At 47.1% G+C, this 23,181-nt stretch overlaps 1 protein-coding gene across 2 annotated transcripts in view; it reads left to right on the plus strand.

Moving 5' to 3' along the window:
* RBM6 (RNA binding motif protein 6) overlaps positions 1–23,181 on the plus strand; it is a 60,036-nt gene that overhangs the window by 30,536 nt on the left and 6,319 nt on the right. Inside the window, exons 7-17 of one of the 2 annotated variants that reach the window (XM_075514557.1) lie at positions 12,755–12,829; positions 14,506–14,566; positions 15,669–15,737; positions 16,931–17,182; positions 17,698–17,858; positions 18,587–18,684; positions 19,182–19,224; positions 19,819–19,879; positions 20,828–20,919; positions 21,633–21,785; positions 22,874–22,963. In XM_075514557.1, the coding sequence (XP_075370672.1) occupies positions 12,755–12,829; positions 14,506–14,566; positions 15,669–15,737; positions 16,931–17,182; positions 17,698–17,858; positions 18,587–18,684; positions 19,182–19,224; positions 19,819–19,879; positions 20,828–20,919; positions 21,633–21,785; positions 22,874–22,963 (1,155 nt within the window). The remainder of the gene's footprint in view (positions 1–12,754; positions 12,830–14,505; positions 14,567–15,668; positions 15,738–16,930; positions 17,183–17,697; positions 17,859–18,586; positions 18,685–19,181; positions 19,225–19,818; positions 19,880–20,827; positions 20,920–21,632; positions 21,786–22,873; positions 22,964–23,181) is intronic. The other variant, XM_075514558.1, reaches the window with a different exon arrangement.

Consider the following 23,181-nt stretch of genomic DNA (forward strand, 5'->3'; position numbering starts at 1 on the left):
AATATATTCTTGTGTAACCATTTGGAAGGTGTTTATCATTGCAGTGTCAAAATGCTTCAAAGGGGTATGGTAAATCAGCTGTAGGACAGATAGCGCGTTGCCACAATTGATAGATTGTGTACGTGGTCAGAAGGTGATTTTGGATTAAGATGTAAAATCCCTTGATCAAGCTCCTATATGAAAGTTAGTAGGACTCATGCCACTAATTTGCTTTGATGCTTTTGAAGTAATCCTTTAAGTAAGCTGGTGACTATCAGAATTGCAGATGCACTGTCAGAAATTCCCTCTGTACTCTTGGAGGTGGATGGTGCTGATGATACGACTGAAGTTACTTAAAGGAGACACACAGGCAGTGAGAGGGAAATGTCTGTATGGGTTCAGTTTACATGAATAAAAGCATCTCGGCGAGCACACCCTAACTTTAATTTCCAGAGCAAGACCATTTTCTATCATGGTTTTGCCATAACGATTTGCACAAGACCTGTCATTGTGAAAGAGACAGCAGTCCTTCTCAGCCCAATCCCAGCAACGTCGAGGGGAACGCCAGATATGTTTTACAAGCATATGAGCCAGATTATAGCGATAAGACTCCATCTGGACTGTTTTGATAAGTGGGAGCACACCAAAATGTTGTTGCAATTTTCACTTGATGAGTTGTTTTTGTTAGCGTCAGCATCAGAACTGTTCGTTCATACTTTTATGCTATCTTGGCGATGATTGCTTTTTCCATTCCTTGGTGCACTGTTGATGTTGGATTGCTGGAACAGGAAGGTAAAAGGTTGAGTTCAGAGGCTGAAGAAAAATGCCAAACTGCACACTCCCTGGGGTTAAGGCAGGCAGAAGCACTGTTTCCTTCTCTTAGAAGAGCAATGGTCTGCCTGCTTTTCTGCAGAATCTATGGGGTTTTTTTGCATAACTAGGGTTATGATAGTGAGCGCGAGCTGGAATTCCCTTCATATGTGGATTTTAGTCTGTTTTCTTCCCAGTTGAGTTTGTGTTGGACCTTTTCAATGTAAGTCATGGAAGTTTGGCTACCTTGAATTGGGGTACATTCAAAAAGAGTACCTTGAATTTTGCCATTTTCTGCTTGGGTTATGAGACTCACACAAGTAAAGGATTAAATGCCGATGTTTCAAGTTTGAAGATGCAAGATCAAAGCTATGGCAGTCAGCAACTTTTAGTTGTGAATTTCTGTTTCCATTTGACTGTAACTGGACTGTTAATGTTCTTGACTAGAAATGAAACATGATTACAGTGGAAAATGGGGGCTGGCACGCCTGAGCGGACTATTTTATCATTATCCATCAATTACAGGCAACAAGGAAACAGGTATTTAACACAGAAGGACACACAGTTATTATCCGCCCCATTCCCCTGCAAGCTACGGGGCACCTTCAAGACTTCTATTAAAGCTTTAATACCTACAGAGATCACAAGAAACACTGTATGCTACAGGATCAGAGATCAGGAGCATTGCTGTCATTCTGCATCTGTGCAGGACAAGAAAACACGTTAGGGGGAAGAGCACCGAGGGTGCTGGCAGACAACAGCCCTCTGCACTTCTGAGGAAAGGCACGAACTTCCCCAGATCCTCTCTCGTTTCAGAGGGGGAGAATTTCTTCTTGCATCATATCTGGCAACCTGTGTAACCCAACATGTGTGAATGGGACAGCAACTGAGAGGTTGTCAGTACCACTGTGTGACCAGCTTACTGAGTCTTAGGCTACGATTGCTCCCAGAAGGCGGCAGTGGGGGAAAATCCTGAAGCCATTTTGTGCAAGGAGACACAGGAGGGAGGTGGAAAGTTCTTCCTGGCTTCTGCAGCAACACAAGCTGTACAACGTGCGTTTGACTTGTTACAGTGAAGTGTCTGATGTAAAGTAGCATTCTGCCTTAAGGTTTGTTTTGCTGTGCTGTTGCAGTGTGTGTATGCGTTGACAACTACCAGATGTTGCATCCGAGTGTCCTCCTACATCTCCATCACTTCAGGCCACCTATAAGTTCAGTTAGTTATGTCTTCCACGGGATGAACAAACAGCTTCCAGAAGTAGATTTCCCAAAGGACAGGGGTCTAAAAGCAAGTGTGTCATGTAATTAATTAAATTTTTAATGAGGGACAAAGCTATAAAGCTGTAAACATGAGATTTAAATATTTAAATCTCTGAAACTGTCTTATTTAGAACAAGACGATGAAAGTAATTCTCTCCTGTTTTCATAGACAGCAGGGGAAATCTTAGTTGTGTGATGTACAGTCCATGTCTTAGCAGGAAATTAGCAATATTCAGATGGGCTTCGTGTACCAGATTTGAGCCAGGATGGCAGTAAAAGCCCAAGCCAACATTTGATCTACTTTTCCATCAAGGATCTCAGGAGCAGAGTTAACAGAGAAAGTAATTTTAAGTCCTCAGAATCCCAAGATGTATTTTCATACACGTAAAATCAGGTTGAGAAGTCTCACTAAGAAGCTGTCTCACGGTGCAAAGCTGTACATTAATGATGTGATGACTAAGGTATTTTACTGTTTATAGTCCTAGGTTTTTGAAAGCCTGATTGATTCTTCCCAACTTCTGATATCACTGGAGAAGAGAGCTGAGGTAGTTTGGCTTTTTTTTTCCCCTTACGAGGCGTTCTTCTGTGTCTGGTCCACGTGAGATCGCTGTTTGTCCTCTACTATGGCCTGCTTCTCTGCCCGTTGCACTAACTTAGCTTGTCTGTTTTTCTTCCTTCTGGTGTGTACTGGGCCCATCATTAAATGTAAGAAATGAGTTCCAAAATGTTTAATAGACACCTCTTAGTGACAGGCAAATGATTGATCCATCTGATTCTAAGAGGAGCAGCTGAAAGCATCCCCTCTCTGGTGCTCCAGTGCTTGCTGCTGAGAGATGGGCAGCTGCACACAAGGAGCTGCAGGCAGCACCTCTGTGTCTGTCTGCCCCTGGTCTGCACGGGCCAGTCTCCCTACTGAGCTGTGTGCCGCTGCCTGGCTTGATACATCCCCGGGTATTAGAGTCCCATAAGAGGTTCAAGTGGCAGTACCTGAGCTACCTGCTACTGTTCTGCTTATCTGACAGTTTAAGATGTCTGTGCATGCTGTTTCCCCTTCCCAGTCCCTTAGGAATTCAGCCAAGCTGGGGCACTTCCGACATAACAGGGAGTCGTGTTCTTTTCCTTCCTCGGTGCCAGGGTTATCATAGGAACTGCTCTCCTGCACACTCACCTCTCTGGCTAGACTCTCCTGAAGAGCTGAGGTCAGCTACCGCCGCCTCAGAGCCTGGATATTCACAGAGGAGAGTCGCTTCTTCTGCCTCTTGCACCCTGACAAGGCACCAAGCTCCTTTCTTCAGCAGTTCTAGGAACTGGCCAGGAAGGAGGGATCTGGATGTACCTCTGGGTGTTGTGCAATGCAGTTGCCTGGATGAACCTCTTAAACCCCAGTGCCCCTGTGAAGGAGGAGCTGCTGGGTCCTCTGAGGGAGCTGTGATACCCACTAGTGTTACATTGCACCCAAGCCAGGCTGGCAGGATAAACTCATTTCCTTCCAAAGGGCTCAGATTCTCTTCTCACACTGTGCCAGGTTTCTTGGGCAAATACTGACCAAAGAGGTTAAAGCAGCTGTTTCCCAAATCACCTCCTAAGAAGAGCTCTCTTAAGAGGCAGCACCTGCTCAGATGTAGAAATCGGTACAGGCACCAGCGTGAAGATGTGCCAGCTGCCTTGTGGTTCTGTCCAGGTGTGACTTAAGGATCTGGATCTAGCTTTTGGACAGGCCACCTCAAGGTGATAGTGACGTGCTGGGAATCATCATTGAGACGGCACAGGTAAGTGTTGCACTGCTGGTGCATTTCCCCTGGCAGCTGCCTGGGTTCTTTCTCTTACCCTTTTGGAGTCGGTGTCAGGCACCCACTTTTGCCATTAACTGGGAATTTGGGTATATTGAGAAATGAAGTCTCCAAGGACAAAACCCTCTTTTCATCCAGAGCTGCTCCCTCTTCCCAGGGTTTTTGGGTCTTTTCCTTGCGGCAGAGAGGCTGTCCTGCAGGGAGCTTGCTTGAGCACTGGCTGCGGAGAAAGCGTTGCCAGTGAAGGCTCTGAGTGCTTAATTCAGTGGGTGCAGAAGTGAGTTTGGAGGCACGTCTGTGAGAGCCTTTGAACTGCTCTCTTCCCCATTCACAGTTGGCGTGTTCTTAGTGAACACTTGCTGCTGTGCAGAACATCCTGCGCTCTGCTCACCGCACAGGTCAAGCTGTGTTGGAATCGGTGTGTAATCCATGGTTATGTGCTCCAGTAAAAGGACACACTTTTGTTTTTGTGTGGGAGCTTTTAATGCCTAATCAAATATGCTGAATTGTCTAGGAATAAATTTACTCCTTTAAGGCAGAGCTTTCCAGCCTGACTTTTTTCCAGCATGATTTTGCATTGGAATTTCTCTTTAGTGTTTTGATATTGTGCTTCAAATCTATGAGTAAGGAGCTGGCCTCATTGTTCTCCCAGCTTCCTTATGGCCATTGCTAATTGTAAGGTACCCCTGGGGGAAATGCACAGGAAGGTCCTGGGGTGGATTAGTGCATTGTGCTAATGTGCTTAATCTGTATATTGTTTAACAGCCTTATGGGATGAGATGACCTTTGAGGAAGAAAGTGGCCATGTAATAAAGTATTGAGAAATATGTCCAGGCACTAGAACAGCATTTTGGAGAGAGAAGGGAAATCCCTGTGTTGGGAGCAAAGGGAGTCTTTGAAGCAGCTGTTGTTCAAACACAGGGTCCAGGCAGTAGACCATGGTGAATCAGAAAAGGAATATAGATGAGGCAGAGCCATGTGGACCCTTCCCTCGGGCTATCTATGAATAATGATACTCAGTATGCTAAATATTTAAATACTCTTAAGTTTGATAGTTTAAGTATACTTTTCCAATAGAGGATTCAACCTGATTCATATTTTTTGGGGCATGGGAACAAGTGTTTGATGTAGAATCATAGAATCATTTAGGTTGGAAAAGACCTTCAAGATCATCGAGTCCAACCATTAAAGAAGGCCATATGCATGACCTTCTTAGCTTACCCTGTCATAAGTCCTTAACTATCCATGCTTCTCTTTACCTGTGGAATGGGAGCGCAGCCAGTAACACCAGAGCGCAGAACTTGTTCCCCTTTGAGCTGTTATCTCCTGATGTCCCCAGACCCTCGCTGTCTGAACTCTAGAAATCCTCTTCTGACCCCTTCGTACTGCATAGAAAAGGCTTTCATTTTAAAATTTCCACATTTTTCTAGTGATCCTATAATGCTGATCTGCAAAGATGCCCTCTTCAGAGAGGTGAGGGAAGCTGGAGGTTAGAATTAGCTGGGCAGGGAGATGTTAGGACTTCCAGTGGCAGGTAGAAGGTCCACTGCGCTTCACTGGATCAAAGAAAACTTTCAGATGCATTGAAATCTCCTTAAAGGGTGAAATGCAGGAGCCATTCATATCACCTGCCACCCAAAGCTGGCCCTAGAGCATGTGAAGTCCTAGGCACATGGCTGTGACACATCGCTGTTATCCTTCCTGGAGCTGTAATTGGGAGCTTGCCTGTACCGACTGTTTTGGTGGTGTTCTCGGAGCAGGACTGCGTGTGCTGACAAGTGAAGCAAATGCTGTGTTTGAAAGATAAGCACTTTGAGAGTCCTAAATTGGAAGTGAATTGGAGTTCAGAATTCAGGCAATAAAATGTAGAGAGCTGGCATAGTCTGAAAGGCAATTTCTGTGTATATTTGTGAAAAGGATGTCAGTGGGGGGAGATGAGTTGTAGAAAGATACTGGGACTTGCTTAAAAAGAGTATGGCTGGTATCCAGGGAGTTTAGAAATCGTAGGAAGAAGACTGGAGGTGTCTCAGCAGGCTAGATTGGGTGTCTGTGGAAATAAGGTACTTAAAGGATGCAGACTGGCACCTTCTGCTCAAGGACAAATGACCCGGATAACCAGGCAGAAAGGGAGGCCTGAGGAGGGCTGTCTGGGAGCAAGTAGAAATGCAAACTTGTGTGTTACGGTGGATGGTCCCAGCGCAAGTAGGTAATGGGGTTTGTATGAAAGGAGTTTGAAAAAGAGGCACTGAGTGCTGTCTGCGATAAAATAATCCTTGTATAGCATCTTAATCTGTTATATTTAGCTACTACATCTTTAGGACTCTCTAAGTTATCCTCCTAATGCCTCAGTTCTGTGTTAGTGCCAATTTGGTTTAACATGCCCGTCAGTGATGTGCCTGAAATTATGGTCTGTTAAGTCAGGATTGATGATAACATCTTTGGGCTCTCAGTCTCAGGCCTCCTCTGATCTTGAAGACCATGAGCCCTGAGCATGCCATGCTGGTTGGCATCAGATCACTGTTGAAACAAATGCCTTACTGCTAAATGGTTCAAAGTGATGCCACATGCTCTTGAGCTCCAAGCATCGCTGACGCTCAGGAGCCAAACATTCTCCTTTCCAGATGACCACTAACACAACTATTGTGCAGGATTCATCTCAGCGTTAGCCTTGATAGAGACCTGTAATAATAATACACAGCAAGGTTGTTTGGATCCACTTGGTGATACGACCATTCCCCCGGGATCCACCGCTTGTCAGACCATCCTTTTCCCCTGTATATCTTGAATCTTCTGCCTTGGCTGTGAGCTACGCAGCAGTAGACTACTGGACAGTGATAGATCAGGCCAATAAAAAGAATTCCCTGAGCTGCAAATGGTTAGGGAGCTGGAGAAGGGGGCTGAGAGCCTTGGGGAAAGTCCCACCACACTAGGAATTGGCTTGTAGTTACTGTTCCTGTAGGAAATGCCAGATTGCTGCAATACCCTGCAGCAGGCTGGATTGCTCTCGTTTCTTCATCTCTCCATGTTACTCTCTGTTTTCTAAATGTTTAATTACAGATGGATTGTGTTTTGTGGGTTCACAGCTTTTCTCATCTGCTTTTTGTCAAAGGTAAGCAGATGTACTGCCTGTTGCTCTGTAGAGTTGAGTCCCTTGTACAGCAGCTGCCAAGGAGCTCGGAGGTAAAAACTTCAGCATATGGAAAAAACGGGATGAGAAGCCAGTTTCTGTGGCTGAGATGATCTTGTTTTGAAATATATCCAGCTGGTCTCTTATCCTCCCAGGTGTCTTGGTGTTGGCCCTCTGCTCCGTCCCGGGAAGCTGTTGTTTCCTGAATTCCACAAGCAGCTGGGGATGTGTGGGTTAGAGGGACCTTTCCTGTTTGACGCTGTCTGCCTGCTTTATCTAAAGATGAATGCCTTAAGGGAGCGAGCCTTGTGCTCTCCCTGCCTGCTTCCCTCCAGCCTCTGTACAGAGATGAGAACCATGCCAGCGTAATAGCATGCGACACCGTAATTTACATTGTGTTGCGGTTGGGGTTGTTAAATTTGCATTTATAATCCATACTCAAATAGGAGAAAGACCTGAAAGCAGTCTGATTTGCGGTTACGATTAGATAACCTGACTTCTGCTGTCAGCCGCTTGTCTCCCCGTGCTGTGCCGTCCAGTGCATTTGGAGGCCAGGACTGGAAAACGCCCCGAGGATGGTGAGAGCTCGCTGTTCTGGGAAGTGCTGCTGGGACCGTGGGCTCCCTCTGCATTCCCAGGCTGCCTCATGGGGTGCTGTCTGAGGCTCCCCACAGCAATAAACACTAGTCATTAATCAGTTTAAATCATTTTTAAATAACGGATGTATAATGATTTTTGAATAACCATCCTAATTATAGTAAATATGCATAAGAGGGCTGAATTAACATCACATAAACGAGGTTAATTCTGGTATTTTAATGTGACTGCTTTGCTGTGCTGCCCGTAAGCATTCTTTTGTCATAATCTTTGTATGCAATTTTATATCTGTTTGCAAATGATATTTTCAGTTCTTTTTTAACATGTGGAACCATGTCAGTCTTCTGACTTGGTTATTATTCAGCAAGAAGGATACCAGAACCTTTCAGTTCATGGCATGGATATTTTCCATTTAATCAAACGATGAACAATATAAGGAAACAATTAGCTGAAGTGGTGTTTGGTTTTGTGCACGAGCCAGCCGCTGGAGGAGATCTGAATATGGTTTGCTTGTGGTGCAGGCACCTCCTTTGAGGAGCATGGGGACAGTGCTTCCCGCACTCCCTTGGTTGCTGCTCTGTGGTTGTAGCCAAGGAGAAAACTTTGGCTTATTAATCCTTGTGGATTTGGGGGCTCCGGAGCTGAGCCTTGGTTCTGCTCCAGAAATGTTCTGTACCGCTCCAGGTGTGTGATCTGTAAAGCTGAGACTGACAATTGCTATTCCACTGAGTCAGGTACCCGTGGCCTTTCTTGTCACAAGGGACGGTGGCATGCGGTTACCATCCCACGGGAAGAGCCGGACCACACTTCCTCCACAGCAATCCACAGCTGCGCTGGTTGCTACATCCATGTCTCCGTGCGGTTTGGCAGCCCCTGTGGTAGCTGCTGAAGCATGACTCGAGGGGTGGAATACTTGGAGAGCTGTCAGCTTATTGTTAAGAGGCTCCAAAGTGAGATTTTAGTGAAGGTTTTAATGTTTGGCCAAATTCAGTTAAAGCAGAAGCCTGGTTTGATTTAAGGGAGTGTACCATGCTCCAAAAGCTCTCCCCGTTTCAAATTTTCTAGGTCACTCTTGGATGCTCTAAATTTTTTTCAGAGAAACAGTTAGCAAAAACTTTGACATTGATGATTTGTATTCTTCTGTCATCTCGGTCTTGGAGAGCATAGAGATACTTTTTTGGCAAGTTCTCCCCCTCCTCAGCCCCCAGTCATCATCATTAGGAGGCTGTCAACAAGCATGAGAAATACCAGCATGCCAACTGTAAATGTTAATTGAGAGATAAGCAGCTGAAGTGGGTAACTCGTGCCATGCCTGACCTGCGGCAGGCTGTCTCCTGGCCCTGTCAGTAGCTGCGTTGCTTCCCTAGGAAGCGGGATCAAAGCGATCCGTGCTCACGTACCTGCACTGCTCGGTAGCACGCACAACTTCTCCTGCCCATGTGAGTTAGCTGTGCTCTGTTCGGAGCAGGAGGTGAGTTCTTTTCTTGCTAAAGTAGTATGATTGCAAAGAGGTTAAACTAGAGATGAGTTAAAACCAGCTTCATGAGTGGGCATTATGTGTGCTAGGAGTGTGGTCTGGTTTTTTTCTTACAGTTAGGGTTACCTTTACCCCTTGGATCATACTGATACTCTTTTAATGCTTCTGGTTTCACTGCCTTTGGTGACAAAGAGCCTGGAAGCTGCTCTAGTAAAACTGGAGTTTCATTGCTGAAGCCTTGTGCCCAGCTGACACGCAGTCTCCAAAGTGCTTTTGGAAGGATTTCATCGCCTGTGGATATCATGGTTAAGGGATTTTCCCTTTTTCTTTCCTTCTCTTAAAGTAACTTGTTCTTGTGGGTTTGGTCTCTGCTCAGTGAAGGGCTTTGAGACATGGCTGCTTGCTGTGTGTGCTTTCTGCAAACAGGCCTTACAGTTTCGTGGCATCGCTCTCTAGAACCACCTCACGATGGGATTGCTCAGTTGATCACTCTACTGACAGTAATACTTACATACTGGGCCATTGACTATTATTCCAGATGATAAAGATTTTTTAGTTGCTTTAGCTGAACTGGCTTGTACTGGAATTATATCACTTAGACCAGAATCCAGTATTGCATCTCCAACAGACCTCTAAGCAGAAAACCCGTGTATAACTGTGTTTGAAAGATATCAAACAGTACCATATAACATTGCTCCCAGCAGTGAAGTCCTGATGCTCTGTTTTGATGAATTTGGCAATTCAGAAAAAACAGTAGAACCTGCTTGTGCCCTTAGAAATCTAGGCATTTCCATGGCTGAGAGCTCAGTGTTCCAGTACTGCAGAGCTGTGCTGCCTTTTAAACCCTTCACTGGTGAGTCAACTGTGTGTTTACTGCTAGTTTTGAGGGGGAGGTTCCTGACTGGGAGGACCAGAGAGACATTTCTGTAGCATACTGATTTAGAAAGAAAAGGCCAAGCTGCTCAGAAGTACAGGATGTTGAAAATGCACAAGGAGAATTAACAGGCGTAGTGCAGGTGAGTTGGTGAGAGAGGTCCAGGATAAAATGCGTGAATATGGAAGAGATTGTTACAGTCTGGGTACCAGACGGCACACGTGGCGTACCTTGGGCTTACCTTTTTTTCCCCCCTAACACCGTTCCCTGAAATTCTCAGGAAATCTTCATGATTTCACAAAGATCTGCTCAGTTGAAAGTGGTGAACTGAAAATTAGAGTATTATCCAAAACTTTTTGCAGAGAAAAGGAAGAAGATATAGATGAAAAATAATAACCAGTGACAGGGACTAGAGGAAATAAAGGTTCTGAAAATATTTGGGATGGAATCTAGTAACAAAACAAGGGAATGAGGAATTTAGTCACTGAATCCTGACAATGTGTGTCCTAAATGGAGGACTCATTTTGGTGTGTTAAATGATGATTGCAACCTTGACAATGACTTTATCAAGAAGAAATCAGTAAGAGAGAGGTTGTTGAAAAAGTGAGCAGGCAATCAGCAGGGTGTTAAGGAAATTAAGGAGTAATTATGCAAGTGACACTTTCTGCAGTCTCTGAGAACTGAATTTGCAGTAGAGACCAGCACCACATGCACTTAAAAACCATTTTCCATAAAACCAAAAATAATCTTAAGGCTTTCTGACAAGCTTTATTCTCAGTGGCTGGTAGAAGGCGGCTGCTGGCAGAAGGATGAACCTGTATGATGGATTGCCTTACCAGAGGAAGTGTCCTCCAATCTAGTTGTCCTTGTTTCCCGAGCTCATAGGCAGGGCTGCAACTGCCTGCTGAGGAGCTGCTGTTTCCGAGGGCTTTCCTGGGCTCACGGAGTGGCCGCAGCCCTGCTCGTGAGGATGTGCACCCTGCCTTCTCTCCCTGCCTGTGCTCAGTGGGTCCTCAGGCAGACACGGGCGTTTCTAGCCTGCTCTCCTGGCACTGCCTGTCTCTTGAGTGTGTGATGTGATGTGATGTGATGTGATGGGTGCCCTGCCTGGGAGAGGGAGCACGTTCGTCTCAGAGGGACCGACAGTCCTAGTGGAACAGCCTTGATTTCCACTTCCCTTTCTTTCCCACTTGTGTTTCCTCACATGCCTTAAAGAAGGTGCAAACCTTCTTCTAGACGTGTAAAGTAGGCAACACTCCCTGCTCGAATAGACCTGGGGAAGATTCCTTGCGTCTGAGGTGGCAGCACTGTACTCTGGGTACACACACCAGCCCTCAGCAAGGTCTAGGAACGGCTGTTTTCTGTCAGGCAATGGCAAGTCCATTCTGGAAAGCAGTGCTTGAACATCTGGGTGGCAGAAAGGAAACCCCTGAAGTGTTCAACACATATAGGCCTGGTAGGAAAGGACGGCCTTGGTCCATAAAAGGCAGGCTGCCGAGAGGGCAGGTGGTGGAACCCGACCATACAGGGCAGTGTCTTTGGTCTCCATCTTTCTCTGCTGCGTTTGTTCGTAGGGGTTAAAGGATTGTTGTTGTACCATCGCTGAGTGATTCCCTCCCATGAATTCTTCCCTCCTACTTTACATATTCCCTAGCATCTCCCTCACATTCTGCACAGCAATTTATGCATGGGTGTATCGTGACTTCTGAATAATAACTTTGGGAACTTGTTTTCTCATGTTCATGGTTTGCTCCGGCGGCTCTTGCATGACTAGGCTAGTGGGTCAGAGTACCTGGCAAGCTTCCGACTCACCAGAGGCCCCCAAAATAGCTTGGGGCCATTCACAGCTCCCTGACATCTCTCTGTACCATACAGCAATGGGCCAGAAGAGCGACTGCTCTCCTGGGACTTGGGAGACCTGGGTCTGAGTCTCATTATTGTCACCGAGTCTTATATTGTGGTATTGGGAAATACAGACTGCCTGGTCTGGCAGTGCCTCCAGTGACATGAGATGTCTCATGGCTCTGTGCATTTGCGGCTCGGCCTGCACCCTGCATGCCCAGGCATTGTCTGTTGTCCAGGCAGATGCGAGCCACCAGGAATCCTTGCTGCTCACTGCTTTGATGGGCTGCTCTGGGCAGGAGCTGGGGGACTTGCACTTACGACTTCATTTCACTCTTAAATCATCTGCATTTCAGCAAAGCTTATGGATTTGTTCGGCTCCTGACATCTCTCCAAAGCGTGATGTGTGGGGCTGAAAGCAGTGTGTCTTCGTAGGCGGTGCTGCTGCTGCACAGGTGCTCGAGGCCAGCCCCACCAAGGACTGGCTGCAGAGCCAGTGGCCTTGCCACGTGCTGGCATATTTCCCTGAAGGAAAGCCAGGGTTTCATGAGTGACGTGAAGACTAACCCGAGTATGAAAATCCTCTCACCTTGTATTCCTCCTCAAGTAGCTGCCTTGTGGCCAGCCTGGTGGTGGCTGGTGTGAAGGAGGCTGTCCAGCTGCCCCTTTCCAGCATGTGGACAAAGCAAGTTAAAGCAGTTTCCCTCTAGTGCTCTGGTTACTCTGTCTCTGCTCTTCCTGGGAGGTGGCACGCCTCTTCTGCCTAGTTCCTCTGGAGCTAACGCGCAGCTTTGTAGCCCCGTGCTAGAGCAAGGCACAGGCAGTTTCCCTTCCACTTCCACGGCAAAGCTCCAGCTAACTGAACCGGGAGACTTTCTCCCCCTTTCACCCTGTTTCACTTGTGAAACCTTTAGGAACCAGAGCTGTAACCCCTTTCTTTGCCTCTGAGTAATCTGTGTGTGCGGGCACATTCGTCATTTACCCCCTTGTCTCAACAGGGAACTCTTTCGATTGGTGGCAAAGAAGTGACCCTTGAGTACACTCCGTGCCCAGAGTTTTGGCGCTGCAAACGTGTAAGTATGCGATCAGAGAGCTGTGTTGTGCTTCCCCTGCTGGCTCTCGTGGCAGTGGCAGCAGAGAGGAGCGTGATATTTGCTCAGTGGCTGAAGATCCTTAAGAGTAATACCTGTCCTGAAGCTCTTGCCTCTTCTAAACTTCTGTGGTTTTCCCTACCTTGTTTTTTGTACCACCTATGAGTGCATGTTGCTTTGGTGCAGGTAGCCAGTGTTTTATGCACAGAGCAGTTTCATCTGTATGGGGTGGTTCCCTTTTAACATGGGGAAAATAGCATGTGGATCCTTTCTCCTTAAAAGCCAAAATGAGACAGTGATTCTGCCAAGCGGAATGGACCAGGCTTTCACTCTGGTTCACGTGTGTAACTGCAAGTGTCTTCACTGCCCAGGTAACCAGAGCTTTCACCAGTGTAACAGTGCACACCACCCCTCCATCTCACGCAAGAACCTGTGATCCAGATTTGAGTGCAGTAAGTGCAGCAGGGAAGGAAGCATGGAAATGAGTCCAAGTCCGGGCAGCAGTTAGTACAGACTGGAACTGGCCCATTTCTGGGAAGGCATGGTTGCCCGAGGGTCAGTTTTGTTCCCACGCCCTTCCCACGGTTCGCCCAGAACAGGCGCTTTCGGCTGCAGTAGGCTGGGGAGGAGTGCTAGAGCAAAGGGCAGGGCTGTCGCCTTCATTCCCGCTGCCTGCAGACCAAGAGGTTGCAGCAGGGCGGGAAGGGATTGGTTCTGGTTGGAATCCCGCCTTGACCACTGGATCACACTGGGCTACAAAGACCCTCATCCAGGCTAATTGGATGCACACCAGTTAGCAGAGCCATTGCTCGGTGCCTCGTCTATGCTTGCAATCAAGTAGAGACAGCAGTTTCAGGCAGTGGTTTCACAACGGCTCTCAGTGCAATGAGAAGTAGCTGAGCACATGTCCCTACTGTTGCTGTGCACAAGCATGGCCTGAAAGAGCTTTCTCGTGCCCCAGAGCATTTGCAGGGCTTTAGTTAGAAGAAAAAAAAAAAGTATGAAAGAGAAGCAATGCATTTACAGAGAGCTTGAAGAGGAAGTTGGGAATGCTGTGTTCGGAGAGAGCTGTGAAGACGGGGCACTTGGCTCTTTCCACAGTGGCTCTGGGTGGGATAACCATCTGAGCCCGTACAGCTCTACCTCTTGGCTAGCAGACACCTCTTCATTGACTCTCCCTGTGCAGCAAATTACATCAGTATCTACAGTTTAGCTCAGATAAGGACTTTGTCACTGCTTTAGGAGCGAGTTGAGATTAGAGAATACAAAGGTAACTTTGGATCCGTTGAAACCACAGGGTGGCAAGCAGTATAGTGCCTGGCATGGAGCTTTTTGGTCCAGCATCACTTGAGAGGGGAAAGGGTCCTATCTCAAGGACTAGTGAAGTACGTCCATGGTGTGAACAAATCTGTGCTCAGAAGCTGTGTGAAAATCCTGTTCCCAAGGCAATCCCGGCTGTGAGCTGTGTGAGCATTTCCCTTCCATTCCAGCCAAGGCTCCTGCTGCCATTACCCATCCTGTCTCTCAAGCTCTCACTGTAACTTTCCTGTGGCTGTTAATTACTTTCTAAAAGCACTGCAGAGTTTGGCCTTCTGGAGTAGGTTGTACCCACTACCTTCAAAACATGACCTCCTCATGCTGTCCATCTTCCATTGCAGTGTAAGGTGTGTACTGTGGGCTACAGATCTTCCTGCTCCTATTGCAAGCTCCCAAGAGATGGTGAGTATATCTGGTCCCCCTGTGTTTGGTCGGTTAAAAGTTTTCATCTGCCCTGACAAGTAAGTTTCTCTTCTGGCTTCCCTGTGGCATCCCTCTTGGTGGACTAACTGAGCACTGTGTAGGAGAATTATTAATTGTACTTCATTTAGACCCTTTTCCCTGTCGCCACTGAAGATGTTGCATGCAGATGTGTTGCTGCCAGGTTCTCTGTTCTTGTGAGGCTTGGTGGAGGGGTGACTTACTGCACAAGGCCTTCCCTTCCTGTTGCTTGGCATTGTCCTTCATCCACGGAATTACAGGTTGTGTGTCCTCTAGGACTGTGAGCTAGTACTGCTAGCCGTAGGTGAGATGGCTTCCCCTCAACCCACCTTCCTTGGGAGATGCAGCTGCACGTTTTTAGCGTTACTCTTTTGAGGCTCTCAGATTAGAGGTGAATCCAGGACTTGAATTGCTGAACTTGCCTTGCTGACTGTAAGAAGTGCATGGAGAGGAGTTCTGCTTCTCCAGGAGCTTCTCATCACCCCACCAACACCTTTGCTTTTTTGGGTGGGACGGTGTGAGAGCCAAAACATGCTCCCTTGAGGAACTGATTTCTTTGGGACGAGCAGGTATTCCAGGCACTCTGTAAGCTTTGACTCTGTATCTTTGAGCAGACTTCTGATGTTTTGCACTTCTTACCTGCATACCCCATCCAGAAGGGCATTAAAATAACTGCTGATGCAGAACTCTTTATTTACTGAAGCACTGTTCCCATGGTTGTGCTTTCCTTGCACTGTGGCTCCTCCATCAGCATTATGAAGGCAAAATTCGCATAGCTGACCCAACACAACTGTGGAATGTAATAAAACTGCCGAGGAGCAAATTAAACAGAGCCTTTAAGATGCTGTGAAGACAGATTGTGGTGCATGCTTCTTACTGACCTGGTTTTGTTGATGGTGAGAACGTGTGTAATAAGGTAACCTTTCTATGACTGTCCCTTAATTGCCGGGTGAAACAAAACAACTCTCTAGGCGTATACAGGTGTTACTGCAGCTTTGCATGAGTTCTTGCGTGCTTTGTGACTGATGGTCTTGAAATGGATTTTAATATGCCTCTCTTACAGGGAGCAGAGCAGGCCCAGAGTCCAGAGGTGGTTCTGAGGGAGAGGATGCATCAGCTGAGCAAGAATTCAGTAAGAGAATTGCTCTCCCCATCTCCGGGGTTGTGCTCGTGTCTGTGTGATTTGCATGGGCAGTTTTCACAGCTGCACGTGCAGACTGGTTTCATATGCAAATTTTACATGAGGTGCTGCTGCAATTTTTACATGAAGTGTAGCCAAAACTCTGCATGCTGCAGACTGCAGACAAATTAGTACAGGCTGGTCCAACATGAGCTGTGCTGACAACCAAGCAAGTCAAGTGTGCAGCTTTCCCAACATTTACGTGCAAAACAATCGTGTGTTCTGCCGTGCTGCCCGCTGCCCAAACAGAACGAGAGTGGGGAGGTGCTCTGGGGGACATTAAAGAGTGAAGCTTCGCTGTGCCAAGTCTCTCTTGGCACAGATGTGCCAAGTTTCTCTTTGTGGGAAGAGGCTTCAGCAGCAGGTACAGGGCTGGTGATGTCTGACTTTGCAGCCCCACAGCTTTGGCTTCCCTTTCCAACAGCTTTAGAAGCTCAGGTAGGGGATCTCTTTTGAAGTGAAGCCAGGTGCTTCAGAGGCCTTCAAGCACAGAAACTTGATGGGATTTATCTTCTCTGTATTGCATAGCTCAGCTGGGGGGCAGGGTGTTTCCACATAATATGTGCCTCATCTGTGGTTAAGTAGGCACCTGATAAAATCAGTGATTGTATTATGATGCATTTCACTTAGTGATCATAGGGGTCTGTACCCAGTTTTCCTCTAGCATAGAGATAGGCTGGCAGTTACGAGTTGATATTGCTCAGCTATGGGTGTTTGTCATGGTTTAACCCCAGTCGGCAACTAAGCACAACACAGGACAGTGTTCAAGAATATGTCAGGCATAGTAGGGACATCGCTGCCATGTAGATTGTCTGGGACGTGGGTGGAACATATCCAAAACCATCCCTGATTAACGTTTGCCCAGGCAAGAGGCAACCCTAAAAGGAGGCCAGAAGGGCTTTTGTCTCTGACAGAATAGGTCAGGCAAAGCAGCCCAACATGAAACAAGGCAATGGAAGGATGAGCAGTATCTAGCTTGTCCTTTACACAGCTTGTGTCTGCAGAGTGTTAAGACACGGAATATGCAAAGGGCAGAACAGGTTAGCCTTTTATAAGGGGTGCTGCTGCCGTGGCCAGAAAACAGTGGAAGGAAAATATGTGCTGAAATATGTATGTGGAACCAGTCAATTTCTCCTCTCTAATAGCAGAGACAAAGCTTGAAAAACCTGAGCAAGAGTTATCAGAACAACCAGGATCTCCAAAGCAGCCTCTCCAGCCCTCGGTTCCTGCTCCGCAGCAGGAGTGCCAGCCTCAGGAACAGGAGCCAAGGAAGAGAGATGAAGGGAGAGAGCGGCGGCCCTCACAGGAGAGGAGACGGGACATGGACCGGCACCAGGAGCTGCCTTCTCAGAGAGAAGCGGAGGAAGCCACACCACAGGATGGTGGAGGAAGCAGAAGTGAGTGGCACAGGGCCCAATTTTGGATTCCTCTTGCTTGCGCTCCATGAGGCTATCTGCAGAAAGGGCAGCATTTCACTAAAACCTCTTGAGGCTGTTACCATGTTGTGCAAATCATGGCATCAAGTAATGGTGGGCTGTCCAGCTCCAAAGGTGCTGGCAAATTGCCTTTAGGAAAATTAATTCAGGGCAAGCTGGCTTCAGGATGTTAAAGTTAGCACAGCAGCAAAAGTCTCTTTGGCCAGAAGTTACCGTGGGCTGAGCTCCTCTGAGGAGGGGCCTACCTTCTGCTCTGTTTTCTGGGAAGGAAAGGTTAGCAATTGGAGGCGGTACTCTGAGCATCTTGCAAAGTGGAGAGGGGAAAAAAGCGACGGCTTCCAGACTCAACTGCAGGGAGCCATGCTGTTGCTTTGAGTGGGTTTAGTTTTACCTGTGCTGTCACAATAAATTTAGATCTGAATTATCTTTTTTACTACTTTTTCTTTCCTGGGCACCTCCCTCATTGTGCTTCACAGCAATTATGCTGAAGCGTATTACTCGATTCACCCCACCAGAAGTGATTGTGGGGCTCCTGGCCCCATATGTGCGTCTCTCCACATCCAGCGTGCGCATCATGAAGAACAAGGCTGGCCGGATGGGGCAGACCTATGGCTTCATTGAACTGGATTCACATGCTGTAAGTAGTTTTCTGCTTTCACATGCTCCCCCTGTTGGCATCTATAGTCTGTAGAAGTAGACAAACCACTGGAATATAAGAAATAGGTGTACTTGTGAGGCAGCTGTTCTGGAGTGAGTCCTCTCTTCTGCTTGTCTGGCTAGGTACAGGGAATGTCTAATACAGCTGTTGCTCTCTGGCTTTAGGAGCCAAAGATTGCCTGTTGTCACAAGCTATGATGCTGAGTGAGTTTCTTGCCTCAATATGTTTCTTTGTAGACCCTCCTAAACTTGAACACCTCTTGCACAGATATTTTGTTTGCAGGGAAGTTGAATTCAATGGTTTCTGTCTGCAGAAGGCAAGAATCTTAATTAACAGACAGTCCCACGTTGGAGGGTTCACATTTTCTGGTTCTGGGTGACTCCCAGACTCCATAGGTGTGCTTTGGCATTGGTCCAGAGGGTGTTCACCAAAACCGTTTGGGGCAACAGCAGCCATGGTGCTGCATTGTCTAGGAGAATATAGTCCCTAGCTGGCTGCTGAAAACGGTCACAGAGAACCTAACTATGCATTTATCCTTTTTGTTGCATCCTAAATACCTTTCACTAATACTTGGACAAAAGTGTTGTGTTTCCTGTCCTACTATAGTCATCATGTAAGCACAAAACCTTCCTTTCAGGCAGACTGGATCTGAGAAATGGGCTTATGTTTCCTTCTCATGGATGTGAAATTCTCCTTTCCTTTTACAGGAGGCGCTGAGGTTGCTAAAGATACTGCAGAATCTGGATCCCCCTATCTGCATTGATGGACGTACAGTGGAAGTGAATCTTGCTACAGGGAGGAGAAGGTATAGAGAGATGAGGCAGTAGCGTTGCCCTTTGTGTGATGTGCTGCGAAGCTAGAGCTGTGTTGTCAGACCAGGTGCTTAAAGGTTGGCACGTGAATTAGCACAGATGCTCCTACAACCTAAAAACATGTTGGAGAGCTGAAGGCATCGGAGCTAGAAGAAGCTTCAGTGATTGAGCAGTATGGGATTAATCGTCATATTGCATGGCCTCTTGTTGCTGTCCAGCCATCAAATCCCATTGTGAGGGAATTAATGGGTTCAGCTTTTTAAAAAGCAGTTGGAGAGATTCATCGTTGCGGACACAGCAGAGAGTGTGATCGTAACTCTTGTGGAGACAGTGATCTGCAAAGTCTCTCTGTCTCCTGGGATGGGCACAATCCAACATGTGGCCAGCGAAGATGGTCTTTCTGCCTTTATTGGTCCTGGTGATCATTTTGAGTATACCGAGGTTAATGTGAAGCCAGATTGCTATTAACCTGTAATCTTTATCTCAACAGGAATGACTATGGAGAGCATGGTGACAATTCCTACTATGGCCCGGTAGGTCTGCACAGCTTCCCCGCAGGTAGCCGGAAAGGGGGGGGGCACCGGGGGCGATAGTCCTGACTTTGACTTTTTCCTTTTGGGCTGCTGAAAGTTCAACATGTTTGAAGATGGGATGATAAAGCTCAAGTGTGCTTTTCACTGCTATATTGTGCCCCTAACACTGTTTATAATGTGCATAGATGTGCAAGTCAGAGTGCAGATGCTGCTTGAGGGAGTTCTGGGCTGGATTACTCTATACCACGCTTTTACAGAGTGACTTAATTGATGACTGATCTCAGTTTCTGGAGTGAATGTCTCTTCTCTAGTGCTTGTTACTAGACTACTGGGATCTTCCCGTATTGAATGGGCTGGAGGCTTCGATACGGATTGCCGTGAGCACCTCATTTAAAGATTCATGGAAGCTACAGAGGTCTTGTGCTTTGCAACACTGTCCATTGCTCTGTAGATGAAAAGCTATGTCTGCTTGTGGCCTGTTTAGGGTAGCTAAATGAGCTGTTGTCCTGAACTTTGGGCCTGTGAGAGGGAGGAGAAGCAATATGATGTTTGTCAAAGAGTCTCTGATCTGTTTGTGTTGTTCACTTACTCCAGGGCAGAAGGGGCATGAGAGACAGGAGGGGCGGCGAATCACAGAGACGCACCAGAGCACAGTGTAAGTTAAGCTCTGCCTCACTCCTACTGTGAAGACTTTTCTTCCTTAAAAGGGCACTGACATGTAGAAATCAGCCCAAAAATATTTTTGAAGGCTAAGAGTAGGTTTGTTTGCTACACCCACTTCTGAGTTCCTTTGCCAACTTTGTTTAGTCACATTTTCCTATCTGATGATGTGTTTCTGTCTACTCTTACTGTGCAAAACTACATGCAGATAAAGGAAACTTACCGCGTGCTTTTCCTTGTTGTGGTAAACTGATGGCATAAAATCAGCCTGGCAATTACTAGATGAGATGGAAGAAAATACACTTTATGCAGCAGTGCCAGTAGCTGGAAGAACACTCTGATTGTTTTACTAACTTATATGTAGTATCGCTGAGCTCTGTATAATAACGCTTTGGAAATGAGAAGCATTCCTCACATTATGGGCCTACCCGTAAGGCCTTTGGCTTTTCCTGTAGAAACAGTTTGCTCCCCTTTCTTGTCGGGAGCTTTCGTGCACCCAGGGGCGGAAGGGATTCGAGGAGCTTTAAACAGGAAACTGTTTGAAAGAGCACAGATCTTCCTTGTTCACAGGGGTTCGTGGACACAGAGCCTGGTACTCATTAGCCCGTTCTTAGGGAAATTACTGAATTCCGTATCTTTGTCCAGTCAAGTCTTGTGGTCTGGTGATCTCAGCACAGCGCCTGTAAGCGTGTGTTGATGTGGAAGTTTTGCCAGAGTCCTAAACCAGAAGAATTGTGAAAACCTATCTCCCTTCTTACTCCTTAAAGAAATGAAGATGTAGGTCGAGTGATGTGAGGATACCTCTCTTGCCAGGAGAGAAAAATTCTTCTTTCCCACTCTTGATCCTTTCACCAATGTAATATTTGCTCATGCTTTTGTCTTTGTAAAAGGCAAGAACTTGCCTTTGGAAGATTGTGATGTTAACTCCTGTCTCTCTGTTCAGCTCCATCAGATGTGTCCACATACATTTATGATCCTGAAACTGGGAATTACTTCGATCCCATAGCTGGGACATACTATGACCCCAGGACTCAGGTGAGTGCACGGGAAGGAAGCTTTACACATAGTATGTTCTTACAAACTGCCCTTCTCTGGAGAGGTTTTGCAGCTAGGTCCTGAAGACGGGCTAGCATTATACAGCATAGAGGTGGCTTTGTTTCTCTTACTCCGTCCTCTGACCTGTATAAAAGGGATGCGCGTTCCAAAATATCAACTTAATGAGAGGCTAGGAACCCATTAGCTGTGTGTTGAACCGGTTACTGTAGCTGCCTCTTTGGCCTCTGAAGCCCTGCCTTTGGAGGGTTTTTGGTCTCCTCTTCATTGAGTAGACTTATGGGCAGAGCATTCTTTCTAAATTTTCCTGAAGACATGTGATATGTGACTCTCTGTGTTAAAAGATGGACAGCAGAGCTCTGTTTTCATCTGTGGTCTCTTTGCTCCCTGACCCCAGCCAGAAATAGTTACAAGGATGCCAAAAAAGAGCCATCAGCAGAGGTTCTCTGGGACTGTCACCTTGTTTGCATGGTACTGGAGATGTCCGTGTTCTGGGTGAGCAGGGTGGTGCTCTGATGACCGGGCTGTGGTAGACTGTCTTCTGCCCCAGCAAAGTTCTGAAGCCTTTGCCCTCAGCTGTGTGAGGCTCTGCAGTCCCTTCTTACTGTACTGGTCTCCCCAGCCCAATAAGGACAATAAGCCCAATAAGAAGATTGCAGGGGTTTGGCTAAGTCTGTTCCCAACGCCTCTTTCAGAGAGAAGTCACAATAGACCGAGAAGCCTGCTCATCACCTACAGAGAGCAGAAGGCGGCGGCATGGAAGCCAAGAACGGACAAATGAAAGGAAGGAGCCACACAGCAGGGACAATAGGGACAAAAAGGAGAAAGGGAAGAATACTTCTGCTAAGGTAAATCCCTCCAGGTGTCAGAACAATCAGAGGTCTGAGGCCAGGAGGCTGAGGTAAGAGAGGTTAGAAAATAGAGTGTAATTTATAGAGGATTCAAAAAGGGAGGGACAATGAGAGAAAATGATGAAATACATGGGGTCACCAGCAGGCCAGGAGCGTGGTTGCTGTCTGGCCCGGTGGGAGTAAGTTCCTGAAATTTTTCTCTTGTGACATTAACTCAGGGCTTTTCATCCCTTCTTTATGGTAAAGGATTCAGAAACATCCAGGTAACTGAGACGGACATTTCACTCATGCCGCTGAAAGCACCCAGCTATTGTAACAGAGCCAACAGAAAAATAGCAGAGATGTTTAAACATACCAAGTCAGATAATAACGGAGATTCAGCTCTCCCCTAACTGCAGTTCCTGCCCCCTCCAAACATCACAGACAGGCAGGAAGATGAGGCAGGCGGTGCAAAGGGACTGCAAAGGTGAACTGAGATGAAGTGCAGGCAGGAGTCTGTGACGGACATCCTGTACAGTCCCTCCCAGAGTCCAGCCCCAGTCCTGGGGCAGCGCCCTTCAGTGCTGCTCCCAGTGAGCAAACGCTGTCTCCCCGATGTGGGGAGCTGCTGATTGGGAGTAGCTGCCCAAAGCGATGTTTGAGCATGGGTGCTTGGAGCAGGGTCTTCCACAACAGTGCTGTGATACTGACTGGGCCCCAGGAATGCCAGGAGAGTTGGTAGAAGTGATTGAGCCACAAATGCAGAAACTTTGTTTTCCTCCTTGCCTGTTGGTCTGGATATGCTCTGTGGCATGACCAGTCCTGGGCAGTTGGGACCTGAGGGGTGTAATTGTCCCTGATGTTGATACCAAGCCAGCCAAGGAGTCTCATCTGGTATGGAGGATGCCTGCTTTCAAGGGCACTGACCTGGGAGAAACGTGGTGGTGTCTGAATGGAGGGTGAAAGCATCTCCAGTAGAAATCCTCCTGTCATTTTTCCTGGCTGCCTGGTTTCTATGGATGCTCAGAAGTAGCTTCCTGGCTGCTGTGTGCACTCTTGGACCCCTGTGCTGCTGATGGCCTAATGCCCAATCTTGGGTTTTTCAGAATGAGCCTGGAGAGGAGAGGTTCTTTGCAGAAGATGTCTTCAAAAAGCCATTGCCTCCGTCTGTGAAAAAGGATGAGAGTGCAGGCCTGGTAAGATGTTGCGTAGCACTTGTCTTTCCCCAGTCAAGCATGAGCAGCTAATGAACCGCTAAACTAGAGCATGTCGAGGGCTTCAGACCAGTTCTCTGTAAAGCATGTAGACGTGAAGCTTCTCCCCAGCCTACTCTTTGTGCTGCTGAGCATACAAGTGAGCATCACAGACTCATCCTGTTGCAGTGGTGGGTCACTGTGATCTCTGATGTTCTCTG

Source organism: Mycteria americana, chromosome 11, assembly GCF_035582795.1.
Source record: "Mycteria americana isolate JAX WOST 10 ecotype Jacksonville Zoo and Gardens chromosome 11, USCA_MyAme_1.0, whole genome shotgun sequence".
Lineage (NCBI taxonomy): Eukaryota > Metazoa > Chordata > Aves > Ciconiiformes > Ciconiidae > Mycteria > Mycteria americana.